General features: G+C 48.9%; 1 protein-coding gene across 4 annotated transcripts in view; it reads right to left on the minus strand.

The window, feature by feature from the left end:
• The window catches only part of Tead4 (TEA domain transcription factor 4), a 68,041-nt gene extending 49,682 nt beyond the window's left edge, over positions 1 to 18,359 (minus strand). For 2 of the 4 annotated variants that reach the window (XM_074076277.1, XM_074076275.1), the window contains exon 1: positions 17,928 to 18,359. In XM_074076277.1, coding sequence (XP_073932378.1) covers positions 17,928 to 18,099 — 172 coding nt within the window. In that variant the 5' untranslated portion in view covers positions 18,100 to 18,359. Of the gene's footprint in view, positions 1 to 140; positions 403 to 4,612; positions 4,711 to 17,927 lie in introns of those variants that run through there. The other 2 variants (XM_074076278.1, XM_074076276.1) reach the window with 2 other exon arrangements.
• Positions 18,360 to 18,509: the final 150 nt, after the last annotated feature.

Consider the following 18,509-nt stretch of genomic DNA (forward strand, 5'->3'; position numbering starts at 1 on the left):
ACCCACACTGGGAAGTGGTAGAGAATGAAGTTCAGACTTGCCTATGCCATGCTGAAAGTGAGGGCTGGGCAGTTAGGAGAGGCCCTGGTCTCCTGATCACAAAGATAGAAATGGTTCCCTTTGCCCTTCCCTCTACCCACCTCTGATTCCAAGACACCACATGCTTCTGCCCCTGGAACTACCTCCTTCGTCCCAATGCCCACCCTGGGACTGTGAAGCTGGAAAGAAAAATAAATAAAAAATAAGCCCTAGGGTTTCTGCCAGGAGACTCATCATAATCCTCCAAACACACGAGGCCACTATGCATAAAGACACAGGGGGCAGCAGAGTGGCTAAAGGAATTCAAGGTGGGAATCTGTTAAGAATAGAGACCACAAGAGGCCTGGCTCAAGTGGAGAGCACCTGCCTAGCAAGTGAGAGGCCCTGAGTTCAAATCCAAGTAACAGGAAAAAAAAAAAAAGGAAAGAAAGAGAGAGAGAGACCTGTGTCCTTACCCCAGCACAGGAATCCTCCTCCAGGCTGGTGGACCTCTTGCCTACCACCTTCAGTAACAACTGGAAGGGGAATGAACAACATGAGGGATGTAACTTAGATGGGAATTGTACCAGGGAGTGGTAGGAACCCCGGACTGGTCTGCTAAGAAGAGCTAGGGAAGTTTCTCTGGTCTCTTTCCCAACTCGGTCCCACTGCTCCCACTGATTCTGAAGGTCCCAGAGGGGTGGTGCAGGATCCCAAGATTTGAGTGAGGAAGGAACTGATGAAGGGAGCTGGAGTGGCTCCCAACCTATAGGTGAGGAAACCAGGCACTTCAAAGAGAAGTACCACTCCAAAACATCATAGGCCTGTTAAAGCAGAGACATCAACTCAGTCTTAGCCCTGAGTTTTTCTGCTATGCAATTACAACTGGCATGACCCCCTGTAGGTGCCTCTAGTATTGGGTCTCAAGAAGAAGGGAAGAGGAGATGAAGAGGAGAGGGAAAAGAGGAGCTATAGGGGGGTGAGGAGGGGATAAGAGAGGTGAAGAGGGGAAGGAGAGAAGAAGAGAGGGTCCCCAGGCAAAGAAATCTCCCTCCTTGCTCCTTTCCCACCCTGCGCCACCAGATGTGCTGGGGCCTCAGACCTGTGTCAAGCACTGGGTACAAAGTTAACAGAGGCGTGGTCCTGACACAATGCCCTTCTGTCCAGAGTGCCTATGAGGTGGAGGGGTCCAGAGGCACTCTTAAAGATCAAGTGCAGTTGATCTCCATCAATCCCAGGATCCTCACAGATGGTATATGTACAAATTCACCCACTTGAAGGCTAGTGAAGTGGCTCAAGTGGTAGACTTTTGTTTCTTTTTGTTTGTTTGCACTTTGATTTTTTTTTTAACTAGGGCTACATTTAGTTGAATGTTTCAGTCAACTAGTTGAGCTGAATGAAAAATCTTTAAAACTGTATATAACATTTAGTAATTGACAGAAAAATATGTAAATTCCTTGAAAGAAGTCTGTAATTATGTAGAGAAGAAACAAGACATAAATTTATTAAGACACAATAGCAGGCAGGGGATGTAACTCAGTAGTACAGTGTTTGTCTAGCATGCTTGAGACCTGGGCTTGATCTCTCTCCAGCACCACAAAAATAAATAAATAAATAAATAAAAATGAGAGAGAAGAACTTTAGTGTATGCTTACAAAAGGCACATTCTCCATAAAATACGCATAGTTTTTGTCTTCTAGTGCTCATTCTGCTTTTCTTTTTTTTTTTTTTTTCTTTTCGATACTGGGCTTCCTGGCGCTTGCTAAGCAGGCGCTCTACCACTTGAGCCACTCCACCTGCCCAGCTATTTTTATCTATTAATGTTTTATCTTTTTAAGGATGAAAGATTACACATAGCATTACACCAATTAACCTCCACTTTAATAACATACATGATTAAAGATACATAACATAAATGATCCTTATTTATTTATTTATTTATTTATTTTGAAATGGGATCTCACTATGTAGCTCAGGCTGGCCTCAAATTCCTGATTCTCCTGCCTTAGTCTCCCAAATGCTGGGATTACAGACGTGCACCACCACTCCTGGTTTAAATAAATGATTCTTATTAAAAGCAACTAAAATAAACTGTTTCCCAAGCAGGGCTCGGGATGTAGCCTAGCTGGCATGTGCAAGGCCCTGTGTTCAATCCCCAACACAAAAATAAACAAATAAAAAATGGCCCCAAGCAAAGATCTGCCCAGTGTTCCCAACATCAGAAGGCTGTCACATGCATTATGGAGAAGAAAAGTGTGTTGGATAAGCTTCATCCAGGAACAAGTTCCAGTGCTGCTGGCTGGGGATCCAATGGTAAGGAACCAACAGTACACATTAAGCATGTGTGTCTTGGAACAGAAGCCCACATAAAACAAGCTCATAAATTAACTGGTTGGTAAAAATCTTGTGACCAGAGGCTTGTAAGAAACTAACCCTGTATCTCTCCTGGGAGGAATGCTTCAGTATTTGTTAATTCAGTGTTCACAGGACTTTATAGGACATAAAACTGGGCGTGGCGCAAATGCCTGTAGTGCCTTTCAGCACTAGAGAGGCTGAGGCAGGAGAATCTCAGGTTCAAGGCCAGCCTGAGTTACATAGACCCCCTCCAACAAAACAAGAGTTGACTGTACATGTGAAACCACTACACATAAACATTTTGGAATGAGGGAGGATTTAAGGTTGCTGTGCTCAAGGTCCTGGGAATACCACATCCAGTAGAGAGAGAAACATAGGAAGGCAACAGGCGGAACAGTCCAAGTGTCCATCAGTAGATGGGTGGATAGATAAAAGGTGGTATATCCATACAATGAAATATTATTCAGCCTTAAAAATTAACAAAATCTGACACATGAAATAAATCACACACACATACACACACAAATATTGTATGATCCCACTAACAGAAGTACTACTTCCACTAGTCTAATTTGGAGACAGAAAGTAGACAGTGGTTCCCAGGAGCTGGAAGGGGGGAAATAGTGGCTGTTGTTTAGTGGGTAGGGAACGTGGAGATGGGCGAGGTGGAGTTGCACAACACTGTCAATGTACTTTCTGCCACTGAGCGGCACACAGTTCTGATGAGGGCTGGGGTCTGGCTCAAGTGGCAGAGCCTAACTAGGAAGCACGAGCAAGGCCCTGAGTTCAAACCTCTGGACCATAAAAAGAAATTATGAAATCTCAGGCATGGTGACACATACCTATAATCCCAGCACTCAGGAGGCTGAGGCAAGAGGATTGTGAGTTCGAAGGAGACCAATCTCGGCAAATAATGAGACTCTATCTTTAAAAAAAATGTAAAAACAAAAAATATATAGTTAGATAGTAAATTTTATGTCATGAATATTTTACCATGACTTTTAGGATTTTGTTTGTCTTGAGACAGGGTTTTACTATGTAGGCCAGGCTGGTCTTGAACTCAAGATCTTCCTGCCTGTCTCCTGAGTGCTAGAATTATGCTCACCTTACCCAGTTTACCAAGCACATATAAGGCACTTTAAGCTGAGCATGGTGGTGTAGGCCTGTAATCCCAGCACTCAAGAGTTAGAGACAGAGTTCAAGGCCAGCCTAAACTGCCCTATCTCAAAAACAACCACCACCACAACAAAAAGGCTCTACAAAAGAAAAGAGGCAGAAAGAACAAAAGAAGACATCAGATAGAAAAGGCAGTGTAGGGAACCCGGCCCCAAAATGCAGGTGACAAGGAAAATGGCCTGTTTCTAGCTAGAAGGTTCTCCCGTAATTTGTGGGTGGGCAAGTCCCTGGAGATGAAGGAGTGGAGGAAAAAGAAATAACCCAGCAGAGAAATAGACTGATCTAGGCTGGGCTGGACTAGGCACTCAGCCAGAAAAAAAACTGACCCCAAGGTGACTTTAAGATGGTTGGGCTGGGGCTTTCTCAAAAATCTAACAAGACCTGGGCTAGGCTGGGCTGGGGTGGCTCAGTGGTGGAGCACTTGCCTAGCATGCGAGAGCCCTAGGTTTAATTCCCATTATTTTTGAAGACCTAATCAAAACCAGGGCCTGAATTTACCACTGGATCACCCCCTCAACCTCATGCTGGTCAGCACCCGTTCCTCTGCTAAAATGTGTAAGGCTCTGGGGAAGGGCAGCACTGAGTCTGGTATGCTTCAGAGTTAAAATCTGCCTCTTATCTGAGGCTGTTAAGACTTCTTGAACTCCTCTTGAGCCCCTGGTTCCTCATCTCTAAGCAGGAACAAGCAGATTTGCCCAGGGCTGGGGTGTGTGTTCAAGGTCCTGCCACACTCCATCCTTATCTCTGCAATTGTGTGGCACAGCTGTGGAAGGAGCTGAGGCCAGGGCAGCACCTGGAACCCAGTGCAGTGTGTGTGCACCATGGCCTCATTGAGACACATCTGTGTTACTGACAGGACACGTAACACACCCTGCTTCTTGGCAGGAATGGGAATGGGGAGAAGGGTGGAAGGGAAGAAGGCAGAGAAGGGAGGCCCCACAATCCTTCCCAAGAAAGGCACAGAGAGCAGACTTGTTAGGTTCTCCTAGCCAGGAGAGAAGGGAGGCGCAAAGGGCAGATAGGTAGTGCTTGGCTCCGCCCAGAGGCCTGGGCTGGGACCTACCTGAGCCTCACACAGCCTGGGAACCCTGGGCAATCCACTCAACCTCTCTGGGCCCCAGTGTTTCCCTAAAAATAACCAAGAGGCATACCGTGAGGATTTGATCAAACACCAGAGCATGGTACCACACATCTGTAACTCAATCACTCAGGGCTGAGGTTGGGAAGGTTGCAAGTTCAAGTCTCAAAAATAAATAAGTAAAGCCCATCGTAAGATATCTTGGAGGCTAGCACAAGGAAGGGCTCAGGATCGCCGTGGTGCCATGCGGGAGATGGAGAGGGAGGCAGTGGGAGAGGAATGAAGAGCTGGCAAGAGGAGGGAAGGGAAGAATATAGGCGGGGAGGCTCAGGGAAGGAAGCTAGGGCAGCCTCATGTGGGAGGGGCAGCTCCAAGATGCAAAGAGGTGGAGAGAGATAAGATTCCTACAGGCCCTGCCCCACCCAGACCTCAGGGCGGTGGGTGCTGGCCCATTAAGGCTCCCCAGGAGGTGGGGAGTCTGCCCCCCAAGCCAGCCCTCAGTGGGTGTCTGCATGCCTATCCCTAACACCTCGGGGTAGTAGGGCACAGGAAGGGGTGTCCACGCCCCTCTACCCCCTGCCAGGGGCCCTGAAAGTGGGTGATGAAACAGGCTTTAGGCCCCAGCACAGTGCCTGGCACAGAGGCCCTTAGAACAGGCTGTGAAGAAAGGTGGATCAGGCTCCAGCTCAGGCACTTCAGCAGAGAGAGTGCAATATTGTTCAGTGAGAAAAAGCAATGCGCTATCAAGCCACAGAAAGATATGCACAATGCTAGTGGCTGGCAGAGTGACTCAAGTGGTAGAGTGCTTGCCTAGCAAGCGTGAGGCCCTGAGTTCAAATTCCAGCACTGCCAAAAAAAAAAAAAAAGCCAGCCTGAATCCCAACTATCTTACATTTTAGAAGCAAAACTGTAAGATAATAGAAAGATCAGAGGTTATCTGGGGTTGGAGGGAGAAGTAAAGAGATGGAACACAGGGATTTTCGGGCAGAGAAACTATTCCGTATGATACTGTACAGGTGGGTACATATCATGTATCGAAACCCCACAGAAGCTGAGCGCCAGTTGCTCACGCCTGTAATCCTAGCTACTTGGGAGGTAGAGATCAGGAGAATCACAGATCAAAGCCAGCCTCAGGGAGACCCTATCTCAAAAATCACAAAACAGGGCTGGCGGAGTGGCTCAAGTAGTGGAACACCTACCTAGCAAGCACGAGGCCCTGAGTTCAAACCCCAGTAAAGCCAAAAACATACATACATACAGTGGGGGTATCTGGGAGCATAGCTCAGTGGCAGAGCATTTGCCTAATATGCACAGGCTCTGGGTTCAAAATTCCCAGATCCACAAAAACAAGCCAAAAAAAAAGGGAGGGGGCTAAGGTCTTGGCTTAAGTTTTAGAGCACCTGTCTAGCAAGTTTATGAGACTCTGAACCTAAGTTCAAACCCCAGTACCACCAAAAAGGTATGGTGGGAGGGAGAGTAACGCCTTTCTTCAAGGTTCTTAAGTCAAACAAAAGTCACTAAAGCACCTGTGAGGCCAAAGTACTACCGCAGACCAGTTGGCTCCACTCAGGCAGGCCAGAGGGGACAATTCAGAGCTTAGACTAGATGAATTTTACCTAAGGAGTCTTTGCCACGGCCTTGAATGACTTGACATGGGATTCCCCCAAAAGGCTCTGTGCTTCCCTAGGGCACAGAGAATGCCCTGTGTTCTGCTCCTCCAGGGTGAGCCCAAACCAGACATCCCTAGAGCTCAGGCCTCTGGATGGGGGCTCATGTGCACACACTGCCCAGAGAGGAGTGGGGCAGGAGCACTTAGCACTGGGAGCAGTCCTCCAAGGCTTAGGGCATCTGGGGACCACAGGGAGCCCGCTGCCCTGCAGGCAGCTCTGCCCCCACTGAATTGAAGTCCTTCACTACCTCTGGCAAAGGGCCTGCCCCTGGGAGCAGTGCCAGCTCACAGTGCACAGAAGACAAGGGGCAAGAGGCAGGAGGCAGTGTCCACCTAGCCTTGGTCATTTTTCATATAAACACTCAGTCCTAGAGCCACCCAGCCTGCACATGGAAAGGGATAACTTGAGATGCTCTGGAAAGTCTCCTGATGGCCTGCAGCCCTCAGACCCCAGGCTGAGGTCACCATGGCAGATGATCCTCCTTGACCCAGAAAACTCACCCCACAAACTCCCTCTTGCATAGCCACACACCCAGTGACTTACCCCTGCAGGCCTGACACTCACCCCACCTCCCATTCCAGAACACATGGTCATCCAGTTTGGAAACAAGGCTGTGTAAATGATGGGGACACCAACCCTTGTTTTTCTTTGTGGGGACAGCCCAGCAGGCCATGAGCAGTGGACCACACACCACCTGCCAACCAAAGAGGATGCCTGGAAAACCAAGATGCCTTCCTGGACCTCCTGTTCTGAAGCGTGCTCTATGGCAGGTACCAAGCCAGGAACAGAATTTAGGGAAAGCCCCGTTCAGTCTTTTTCATAAGTCATCCACTGGGGTACCCCTGGGCCCACCCTTGCCCTTGAAGAAAGGCCAAGGCTCAGAACACTAGGCTGCTTACCTCACTCTTGGAGTCCCTCACACTCATCATCCCTTATGGAGTTTTTTTCTCCTTTAAGTGATTTTTCTCTAAAAATTTGTAAATAATGCACCTGGCAAAAGGTTTCTTTCCAGAATATTAAAGAATGCTCAAAACAAAAAAAGAAAAAAGAAAAAGGAAGAAAGGAAAAAAGAATGCTTAAAACAATCAATGACAAAATTGGCAAAAGATCTGGACAGTCATTTCACCAAAGAAATTATTCAGCCGGGCGCCAGTGGCTCCATCTATAATCCTAGCCATTTTGGAGGCAGAGATCAGGAGGATCGAAGTTCAAAGCCAGCCCTGGGGAGATTAAAAAAAAAAAGGGAGGGGGGACTGGCAGAGTGGTTCAAGTGGCAGAGTACCTGCCTAGCAAGCGTGAAGTCCTGACAAATACTGACAAATAGTCTGAGACCCTATCTCGGAAAAAAAAAAAACCATCACATAAAAGGGCTAGTGGAGCCCTTGAACTTAGGGTTCAAACTCCAGTGCCATCAAAAAAAATAGTAATATTGTATAGGTGTATATATAGGTGTATATATATATATATATATATACACACCTATACAAATGAAAAATAAACATATGAAAAGATCGTAACATAATTAGTCATTAAGAAAATGCAAAACAAAACCACAATGAGATTCCTTTACACACCTATAAGAAAGGCAGGAAACATAATGACAAAAACCTAACACTGCCCTCTACCACCACCATACCAAGCGCTTTTGAGGACACAGAGCAATGGAACTTTCCTATGTTGCTGGCAGGAATGCAAAATGGTATATCTGGGAAAATAGGAAAACACTTTGGTCATTTAAAGGCATTAAGTAACAAGTACCACAAGCCCCAGCAATCCCACTCCTAGGCATGTACACAAGAGAAAGGCAAGCCCATGTTCACAAAGAAACTGATATGCAAACGTTAATGGCTTTACTTACAGTTGAGAGAGGCTGAGCATCCTTGAGCCAGTGGTACAACCTTTACTGTGGTACATCCAAAGGTACAATGGAACCTACTAAGTAATGGAAAGGAACAACCTACATATACATAACAACTTGTGTGACCATCAAAGGTGAGGCAAAGAAGCCAGAACCCAAAAGTCACATTAACGGTAGGATTCCATTTCCATTCTTGAAAAGGCCAAACTACAGGAATGGTGGACAGATTCGGTGTTGCCAAGGGATAGGCATGGATGACAGCAGTGAAGAAATTTAGGGAGGGCTAGAAGAGTGGTATAGCATCTTGCTTAGCAAGCATGAAGCTCTGAGTTCAAAACCTCAGTACTGCCACCCTCTCCCCCAAAATTATTTTGGCCAGGTGCCAAATCCTAGCCACTCAGGAGGCAGAGATCAGGAAGATCTCAGTTCAAAATCAGCCCCGGGCAAATAGTTCCTAAGACCTTATCTCAAAAATACCTAACAAAAAAAAGGGTCGGTGAAGTGGCTCAACTCTGAGGCTCTGAGTTCAAACCCCAGTACCGACAGAAAAAAAAAAAAAAAAGAAAAGAAAAATGAAATTTGGAGAGCTAGGACTGTTCTGTACCTTGATTGTGGTGGTGAATACACAACTCTGTGTGCTTGTCAAAACCCATCAAACTGTATATCATAAAGACTATATTTTGCTACATGTAAATTAAAAATAAATTTAAAACAAGTCCTGAGGTAGGGGTATAGCTCAGCAGTAGAGCACTTGCCTAGCATTCTGAGTGTCCTGGGTTTGATGTTTGGTCTCTCTATCTTTTGCGCTCTCTCTCTCTCTCTCTCTCTCTCTCTCACACACACACACACACATACACACACACACAACAAATGCACCTCTTATTGCCCCCTTTCTAGCCCTTTCATAACAATAGCCATCAAATCACTATATTTCCAGTCTACTCAGATACTCAGATATTTCTCGCACTCTGCCTGTGTCGCTGTCTCTCACACACAGCTATCAAACCCTACCCAACCCAGAAGCCAGTCCCAGTGCCTCCTCCTGTGCAGCCTTCCCTGACCCCTCCCAGCCCCATCAGCATGAGTCACCCTCTCCCAGGCACCCAGGCTCCAATTAGCCCTTTCTTCATCTCACAGATTACTATTAATTATTCACAGTCTATGCCCCCGACAGGCTACCAAGGACAGGGATCAGGCCTTCCATCCGCATTTGCCTAGGACCTGGCACACAGTGGTTGCTCCATGACCCCTGTGGATGGGCTGAGGGCTGAGGGCTGAGGCTGGGGCAGCTGGGGCAGGCAGTGGATCTGAGGGCGCCTGGAGAGCCACTGACACAGCTTTACCTCTCCTCTTGCATAAGCAGTGCAACGATTGCTTAAACTCTCAAGTGCTAGAAGTGCCCGCCTCCCATTCCAACATGAGGTCCTGCAGGGTATGATGGAACACCTCTGGATGCTCTGCTTCCTGCACCCAACCAGACAGTTCCAAACCCAAGGAGGCAGATGCTCCATACACACCTGCCAGGGGACTGGGACTATCCCAACACCAGGGAGCTGTCATTTCTCACTTCCAGAAGGCCGACTCTCTGTGCAGTTGTAACCAACAGTGTCTATAGATTTGAAATGAGATACACAACACAGGACTAGGGCAGCACAGGTGTGGCCCATCAGTAACTAACTCCACAGGCCACTCCACCACTGGGTTTTCCAAGCATATCCCCATCCTCCCCCTCACAAATTCCAACTTGTCTAGTTTTTAAGCGCCATTGAGATCATTTATTTGACGAACGCTTACACAGTGCTAGTAGGAGCCTGGCAAAGAACTTAAGTGCTTTACAAATATTAAGTCATTTGATCTACACACCACCGGTATGAAATTGGTTCTGTTAACATTTCTGTCTTCATTTTGCTGAGGGGGAGCTGAGACACACTGCACTAAGATAAGGTGGCCAGGGTGGAAGTTGATAAGTATCAGGACAGGACTCAAGCCCATTCAGGCTGGCTCTTAAGCTGCACTGTTCAAGCGTGGTGAGCTCACGCCTGTAATCTTAGCTACTCAGGAGGCAGAAATCAGGAGGATCGTGGTTTTGAAGCCAGCCTGGACAAATAGTTTTCGGGACCCTATCTTAAAAAACCCATCACAAAAAAAATGCCTGGTCAAGTGGCTTAAGGAATAGGCCCTGAGTTCAAACCCCAGTACTGGAAAAAAAAAAGGCTGCACTATCCAAACAGCACGCATGGTAAACCCTGAAATGTGGCTAGTCCCAACAGGATGTGTTGATATACTGGTAAGGATAGAATACACTCTAAAATAATAAAAAGAAATAATGAAATAAAATTTTAAAAAGGTAGAATACACTTTGGATTCCCAACCCTCCGTGGGAAAAAATGTAAACTGTGTCATCAGTCATTTCTACCATTGATTACATGCTTAAATGACAGTATTATAGAGTAGGTCAAATAAAACACATTATAATTTGTTTACTTTTAGTTTAATGGTATCACTTATTTATTGTGCAGTGCTGGGTATACAACCCATGGCCTTGCCTATGCTAGCAAGTGCTCAGTCATTGGACTACACCCCCAACCCTCTGGATTGCATTTTGTTTCTTTTTCTTTCTTTTCTTTATTTCTACTGGATAGCATGGCTGTGGAGTGTATCTGTACCACTACTCGATGGTGGGGTCACCTTCCCCATCTCCCAGTCTCAGAGCAGGACCAAGGTGCAATCTGACCCTAAGACCCATTCATTCAGCTTATACAAAGATGACAGGAGCCAGACACTAGCCCCTACCATGCCCCCTTCTCCTTCTTTAGCTGTGCAGACTCCACTCCTCTCCCTGTCTCACCTCCTCCTGTCTGAGAGGCAGCTCTCCCTCCCTCAGCAAGAATCCCAGAACATTAAGGTGGGAAAGTACCCCGGACATCACCTAGTGCAAACCTGCAGGCTAACGTGTGGACAACCCAAGGCCTGGGACCACAGAGTGGAAGAAGCAGAGGTGCTGCAGGTCATCCAGGCCAATTCCCCACTAGGCTGGAGAGTGTAGAAACCTCCTCCAAGATATCCCTACCAAGTTCTACAGAGCTCTTTCTCACTTTCTTTGTTTTCAGACAGCTCAGGCTGGCCTCGATCTTGCAATCTTCCTCCCTCAGCCATCTGAGTGATGGGTTTATGGGTGTGCACCATGAAGCCTCATGCAGTTCTACATAATGAAGTAACTTCAGCCTAGACAATCATCATCTGTTATTGCTATGAAGAGGACTTGACTTCTGGAAGTGAAAATTGACATTGCCCAAGGATGGGCAGATCCTAATCCCTAATCCAGTCTCTGTTGAAACACTCAACAGCACCAGTGCTGCAATCCCAGCACTGGGGAGACTGAGGCAAAAGAGACTTGAGGTCAAGGCCAGCCTGGGCTACATAGTGGGACCCTGTCTCAGAAAACAAACAAAAATGACACAATAATGGCAAGCTCAATTCTCTTTCTCTCTCTCTCTTTCTCTCTTTTTCCTCCCTCTCTCCCACTGTGCCAGCGGTGCTGGGGACAAAACCCAGGCCTTGCCCATGCTAGGCAAGCACTCTACCACTAAGGTATATTGGGGAAGCTCAAATTTTAATAGGACAGGATGTGTTCACCTTCAAAAACTACATATTGTTACAGAGCTCAGGGTACTAAGATCCTACTTGACACAGACCTCGCCACATCACTGGCTCACTTCTGAGTTGTGGTACAATGGAGGTCTGTTGTCTTCTCTATGAATTTCTTTCTTATTTCCCAGGATTTCTACAGTGAGTCTGTACTCACTTGAAGAGTTAGAGAAAATGTCTGTGTGTGAGTGAGAGAGACAGAGAGAGAGAGAAACTGGGGTTTGAACTCAGGGCTTTGCACTTACAGAGTAAACACTCTGCCTAAGCCATACTGCCAGTCCATTGTGTTTTTTTTTTTTTTTTTTTTTTTTTTTTGGCGGTACTAGGGTTTGAACTCAAGGCTTCCCACTTGCTAGGCAGGTGCTCATTCTGCCAGACTTTTCTTGTGATAGGTTATTTTTGAGATGGTCTCCCAAACTATTTGCCTGCATTGGCTTCAAACAGCCATCCTCCCACTCTCTGCCTCTTGGGTAGCTAGAATTATAAGCATGAAATAAAATTATAATTTTATCCTTATGTAAATCAATCAAGATGATTCTGAATTGGTTCTGTCATCCAATGCTATCCTCAACAGGCACAGAACTGATAGAGAACAAAGCCAAAGAGCCTGATGGTCCATCACTAGAAACATCCTAGGGATGACAAAGGGGCTCAGTAATCAGCACATAGGTTAGTTGTCCAACCAACTATCCATCTCACCAGACTATTCTTATTGCTCTTGTACTCAGGAGAAACACATTTTAATTTCTTTTTTAAATTTTCTTGCAGTGTTGGGGCTTAAAACAAAAGGCCTATGCATGCCCTACCCAAGAAAATCATGACCTTAAAAATCTGACTGAAGGGCTAAGGGCAGCTCAGTGGTATAACACCTGCCTAGCATGTGCAAGGCCCTGGGTTCCATCCCCAGCACCACAAAAACAAACAAACAAAATGACCTAAAATTGTACAAGGGATCAATAAGGAGCCCTGTACCTTATTTCTTCAGCACCCCCTGAAGAAATACATCTGTGGCTCACACCTGTAATTCTAGCTACTTGGGGAGGGGCAGGCCAGTGTTGAGATCTCAAAGAAGCCAGCCTGGGCAAATAGTTCAAAAAGAGACCGCCATCTCCAAAACAACCAGAGCAAAATGGGCTAGAGGTATGGCTCAAGCGGCAGAGTGCCTGCCATACAAGCATGATGCCCTGAGTTCAAACCCTAGTTCCACCAAAAAAAAAAGAGAAAGAAATGCATCAGGATGGCATGGTTATCTCCACCAACCCCCTCTCAGGTCCTGGCAGTGGTTCTGTGTCCACCCTGGGGCTTCTCTCAGGACCATGAGAATGTCCACTTGCACTCACACAAAGCAACTCCCATGGACTGAGTCTCACTTCTCCAAAGCAAAGTGCACTTTAGCTCTCCCCAAATCTGCTCTTCCCTTAAAGATGCTCCAAGGTAAGTCTCCTGCCTCTCAGAACATTCTGCCACCTGCCCCAGTCAGGCAGGAACTCCTCCCCGTCTGTTTTGTTCTGATTGTGGCTGAAGAAATCCCTTCATTTTATCCATTCGGCCCAGGCCTGCTGCCTTCCCACCCAGAGCTCTGCCCAGCAGCATCACCTCCCGTCAACTATTACTCAAGGCTCAGCGCCAAGATGGAGGGCAGCCAGGTTGGAGGTCAGCCAGGAAGAACAACACTACCTTTTATCCCAGCCAGGGAGATTCACGAAGACAACTCAGGGGCTCCTGGGGAAGGGAGCAGTTCTGGCCGGTGAGCCTGGCATGAGGTGAACTGCACACACACGACCTTTGCTAGTAGGATACAAAGCAGAGTGCTTTGCCAAATCCTGGGCCCTCAGAGCTCAGGTTTCACTCTGAGTCAGCAGCCCCCTAAGGAGGAGAGCCCCACCCCAGTGGCCCACCCCCAGTGCCCTCTGCACTGCCCTCAACACTCTGCCGGATATGCGATCCCACCCCCAGGAGGGTCACCCTTGCCTTAGCACAGCTCCCATTTCCTGTTCTGGTGACTCCTCTTAAGTCTATTGTTCCCACGAAGTTTGGGTCAAAGGAAGCAGGGTCCCCACCCATGGGGGCCGCCTGCCCATGGCTTAGCCAAGGAACTGACCCATGCTAGGGAGACTGGCCCACCCTCCTGCTTTTCCAGAAGCCTGTCTGTAGCACATGTAAGAGGCCAAGGACATAGATCTTAGCCTGGAGTTGAGACGAGACATTTTCCAAAGGTCCAGTCCCTTACCAACCAGCTGAAGGCCCCAGGGCCAGACACACAGGTGTGATTAGAGTTGTCCTAATATTCAGACAGAGAAAACAAGGCAAGGCAAGAACCGTCATTTCTGAAGCGGTCAAGGCAACGCTGGAATTAGAATTTAGGAGCCAGAGACTTAGTGCTCCCCTGACAAAGCCCTGTCCTACCCCTGCTTCCACCTGGGCCCCTGGGCTGGTGACCCGCCTCCAGGGCGGGGGGGGGGGTGTGGGGGTGTGGGGGGGGATGTGGAGAGCAGCTGTTCAGCTCTAATTTCAGAGCTTCTGCCAACACTGGGTCATGGGGCAAAGAGAGACAAGCAAGGGAAAACCATCCAACAAGCCCTGAATTTCCAACTGCTACCAAACTGGCCTTAACGACAGGAAAGGCAAGGCCCAAAGCCAGGGACCAACATCCTCCACTTCCCCTGGGAAGAAAGAGTCACAGGTTTGGCAATCGGAATTGCTTTGTGACAGTCACCCGCACAGGACTGAAGAATAGAAGCCACCAAAGGAGATTGTGACATTCCCATCCCAAGGATTTAAAAGATAGGGAGGGTTGGGGTGGGGTGTGGTAGAGCATGTGCTTAGCATTGTGTGAGGCCCTGGGTTCATATTCAGCACCAAAAAGCAAAACAAATGAATACAAAGTTAGGGCACTCCTTGTCCACCTGTGGAGTAATGGACTAATGGACAGACCATGGGGATGGGGAGGATGTGTTTAAAAGTCCTCCTGGGGCCCCTCCAGACCCGCATTCTGGATCCTACTGTAAAACAGCTGGGTGTTTTCTGCTGGGAGGAAGAGAGGATGTCTGCCTCCAACAAGACAGTAGGTGCCACCCAAGTCAGTCTGCTGTACTTTCCATGACAGTAGAGAAGGTGGCCGCAGAGGTGGCACTGGCATCCAGAGCAGAAAACAGAACAAAGCCAAGAGTGTGGGCTCCAGTCCTGAATCTGCCGCTCATGATTTTAAGCAACTTATAGTCCCTTTAGGGGCCTCAGTTTCCCCATGATTAAAATGATAGGATTGAGCTGTAATCATAGCTACTCAGGAAGCAGAGATCAGGAGGGTCCCTGTACCAAGCAAGGCCTGGGTAAATAGTTCATGAGACCCTAGCTCAAAAAGACCCATCTGGGCTGGTGGAGTGGCTCAAGTGGTAGAGCGCCTGCCTAGCAAGCATGAGGCCCTGAGTTCAAACCCCAGTACCACAAAAATAAATAAAAAGTAATCTTAAAAAAAAAAAGACCCATCACACAAACAGGGCTGGTGGAGTTGCTCAAATGGTAATGGTGCCTGCCTAGCAAGTGTGAGGTCTTGAGTTCAAACCCCAGTGCTACAGGAAAAAAAAAAAAAAAAAAAAAAGGGTGTTGGATGCTGACATTGTAGTATCCAACAATGTTCAGCAAAGTCACCCTGGGACAAGGCAAATAGGGACCTGGAGACTAGCAACAAAGGAATCTCCACCTGGGCCACTAGCCCTGGGGTCCTAAGGATGAAGGAGAAAGTGCAGGGCCTTTCCCATAGGAAATGCTCAATTCATGTTTGCTAACTAAACATGATGACAGTTTCTCAAAGGGTGTTCACAGACAACTGATTCAAAAACCACTAGTGCTTCGCACAGCACACACACCCTGGGTTCAATCCCCAGCATTAAGAAAAACAAAACAACAAAAAACATTAATCCCTAGGAAAAAAAAGAGGTTCCTTGCCAAAACAAGCTTAGTAAACATTGAACACGGTACCTTCAGCATCCTGGGGATGTGCCAGGCACAGAGCTAGCAGGTGTTTTGCAAACACTGAGATTTTACAAGCATTCGATAGGTATTAATTATCCTCCCCCCCAATATAATTCATCAGGAAACTGAGCCTGAGGGACTTAAAGGTAGTGAGTGGCCATCAGGATTTGTGCCCAGGTCTGTTCAACTCCAAACCTGTGCCCTTTCCATGCCATCAGTGCTGCTTGGAGACCAGCTGTAACCTGGTCTAAGCAGGTGGGAGGGTGAAGTTTTTCCCCAGAAAGTCTTCACCCTCAGAGAGGGTGGAGGGGCAATGGACAAGAGCCCTGCCCTTCTGCCAGAGTTTCCTGATCCTTCCTTGCAAGAAGTCCTAGCCATTATATCCACATTGTCTTGTGGTCATGGAGGACAGTCTGTGCCGCTCCTCTCCTATGGTCCCCTACCACATTCTATGTCAAGCCTGCCAATCTCCTGAACCAATTAGCAAACCAGAGCAGTCTTCAGATCCCGGGCTGGCACTGAAGCATTCTTCTCCCTCAGAAAAGTGTTGGGTGGTCTAGCAAATTGTAAAGACTGAAGGAAGGGCAGGGGGAAGAGGGGGGAGGTGGCCCAAACAATGTATACAAATGTAAGTAAATGCAAAAAGGATAAAATAAAATAAAAAAACAAAAAACAAAGACGACTGAAGGAAGGGCTAGAGGTGTGGCTCAAGGGTTGAGTACCTGCTTAGCAAACACAAAAGCCCAGTACTGCCAAGAAAAGAAAAAGAAAGAAAAGCCAGTGCCAGTGGCTCATGTCTATAATCCTAACTATTTGGGAGGTGGAAATCAGGAGGATGGAGGTTCAAGGCCAGCCTGGGCAAGCAGTTGAAGAGCTACCCATCTCCAAAATAATCACAACAAAATGGACTGGAGGTGTGGCTCAAGTGGTAGAGCATCTGCTTTGCAAGTGTGAAGCCCTGAGTTCAAACCCCAGATCCACCAAAAAAACAAAAAAAGAATGAGAGAAGCTGAGACAGGAGGATGGTAAGTTCCAGGCCAGTCTGGGCTATACAGCAGGTTACTGCCTTCTTCCACCAGATTACCTACCTGGTCAGTTCCAAGTAAAGGTGAACCAGTATTAAGCTTAGGCTGATAAACATTGACACCTATCTGTCCATAGGCACAACTTAAACTTAAAAACACCATCTCCATTTCAAAGTTCAACTGCTCTCTTCCTTCAAAGCACCCCCACAAACAGCCCCAACCACCCATCCCAGGCAAATAGCTCACCTTCCTTAGCCTTCCACCAGCTCCTTCTCTGAACGGTTCCAGGCAAGAACAGGACCCACTCTCCCTCCAAAAGACAGCTGCCTGGAAAAGGCAGGTGTAGAGAGCTTCCTGCCAGTTCTGCCCTACCCAGTCCAGGGGACTGGAACTTGGGGTCCGCACCCACCAGCGCACTCCCTCCACTCCTGTCAATTTCATCCTACAGGCACAGGAGACCCTGGCCCTGGCTTGGACTCCCCAGGGAGAGGAGGTGAGCACCACAGCAACGTTCTCGTTGGAAATTGGGTCTGGGAGAGGAGACACCACACACTCTCTCTGACACGGGCTTCTCGACAGCCCGCAGCCTTCTCAATAGAAGTGTACTCTTGTCACTCCCGTTCCACACACACCTGGGGGGGCAGCGAGTCAAAGCACAAAGACATCGCCTCCAAGAAACCCGACGCTAAGGAGGCTGGACAGTCACACTTGGACCCACTCACTAGACACCCGGTGTGCCAGGAGCCCCCACGTCCCCTTGGGACCGCATCACGGACCACACGACAACTTCTTAACCTCCGGGGAAGGAGACTTTGCAGAGGTCCCCACTTTCACATAGCCTTAGGGCTCACTCTCCTACAGGCTCTTAAAAGGGCCCGGCAGAGAAGGGACATGGGTGCTGGGGCTCTTGGATCACCGATGTTTCTACTTGGTCTTTTTAGCAACCCGGTCCCCTTCTCCCCCGCCCCACCTCCAAACCCCTGGGTCCCCCGCCACTCTGTGGTGAGGCTCGCCTCTACGGTCCTGAGCGGCACCGCCAGCACGTGCCCGCTCTCTTCCTAGTCGCGCCCCAGGACCTCGCCCACCCTCCCGCAAAGTCCTCCACACTCCGGGCTCCGCAGCCTTACCGGTCCCAGGGTGCGGGAGTTGGAGTGAGGGCCCTGCGCCCACTGCCGCAAACCGGCCCGGGGCGCCAACTTCTCCAGCTGGGCTTGGCGGATCCCAGGAGGCCGGCGACTGCGCCGCAGGGACGGCAAGGGTCAGGGGGCAGCGCCCGGGACTCGGGACTCCGGCCCCCATGCGGACGAGCGGGGCTGGAGGGCGGACGGCGGGCCCGAGCCCACCCCGCCCCGGCCCCGGGACGCCGAGCGCAGCGGCGCGCGCGGAGGGAGGAATTTTCCCGAATCGGGACGGCCGGGAAGGCTCGGGGGATCCCGACTCCGCGGGGTGAGTCAACCGGGAGACGGGAAGGGAGCGCGGCGAGCGGAAGAGAGGGAGCGGGAAGGGAGGGAGCTCGGCGAGGGGCCGGGGAGCGCGGGGCGCACGCGGCGGCCGGCGCGGCGGACGCCTCTCACCTGACGGGGACGCGGCGGCGGCGGCGGCGGCGGCGGCGGCGGCGGCGGCGGAGCCGGGAGCTGCGGCCCTCCCCACCCCCTGGCCTGGAGTTTGCAAGGAGGACTCCTGGAATGCGCGGAATGAGGGCTGGTATG

Source organism: Castor canadensis, chromosome 6, assembly GCF_047511655.1.
Source record: "Castor canadensis chromosome 6, mCasCan1.hap1v2, whole genome shotgun sequence".
NCBI lineage: Eukaryota > Metazoa > Chordata > Mammalia > Rodentia > Castoridae > Castor > Castor canadensis.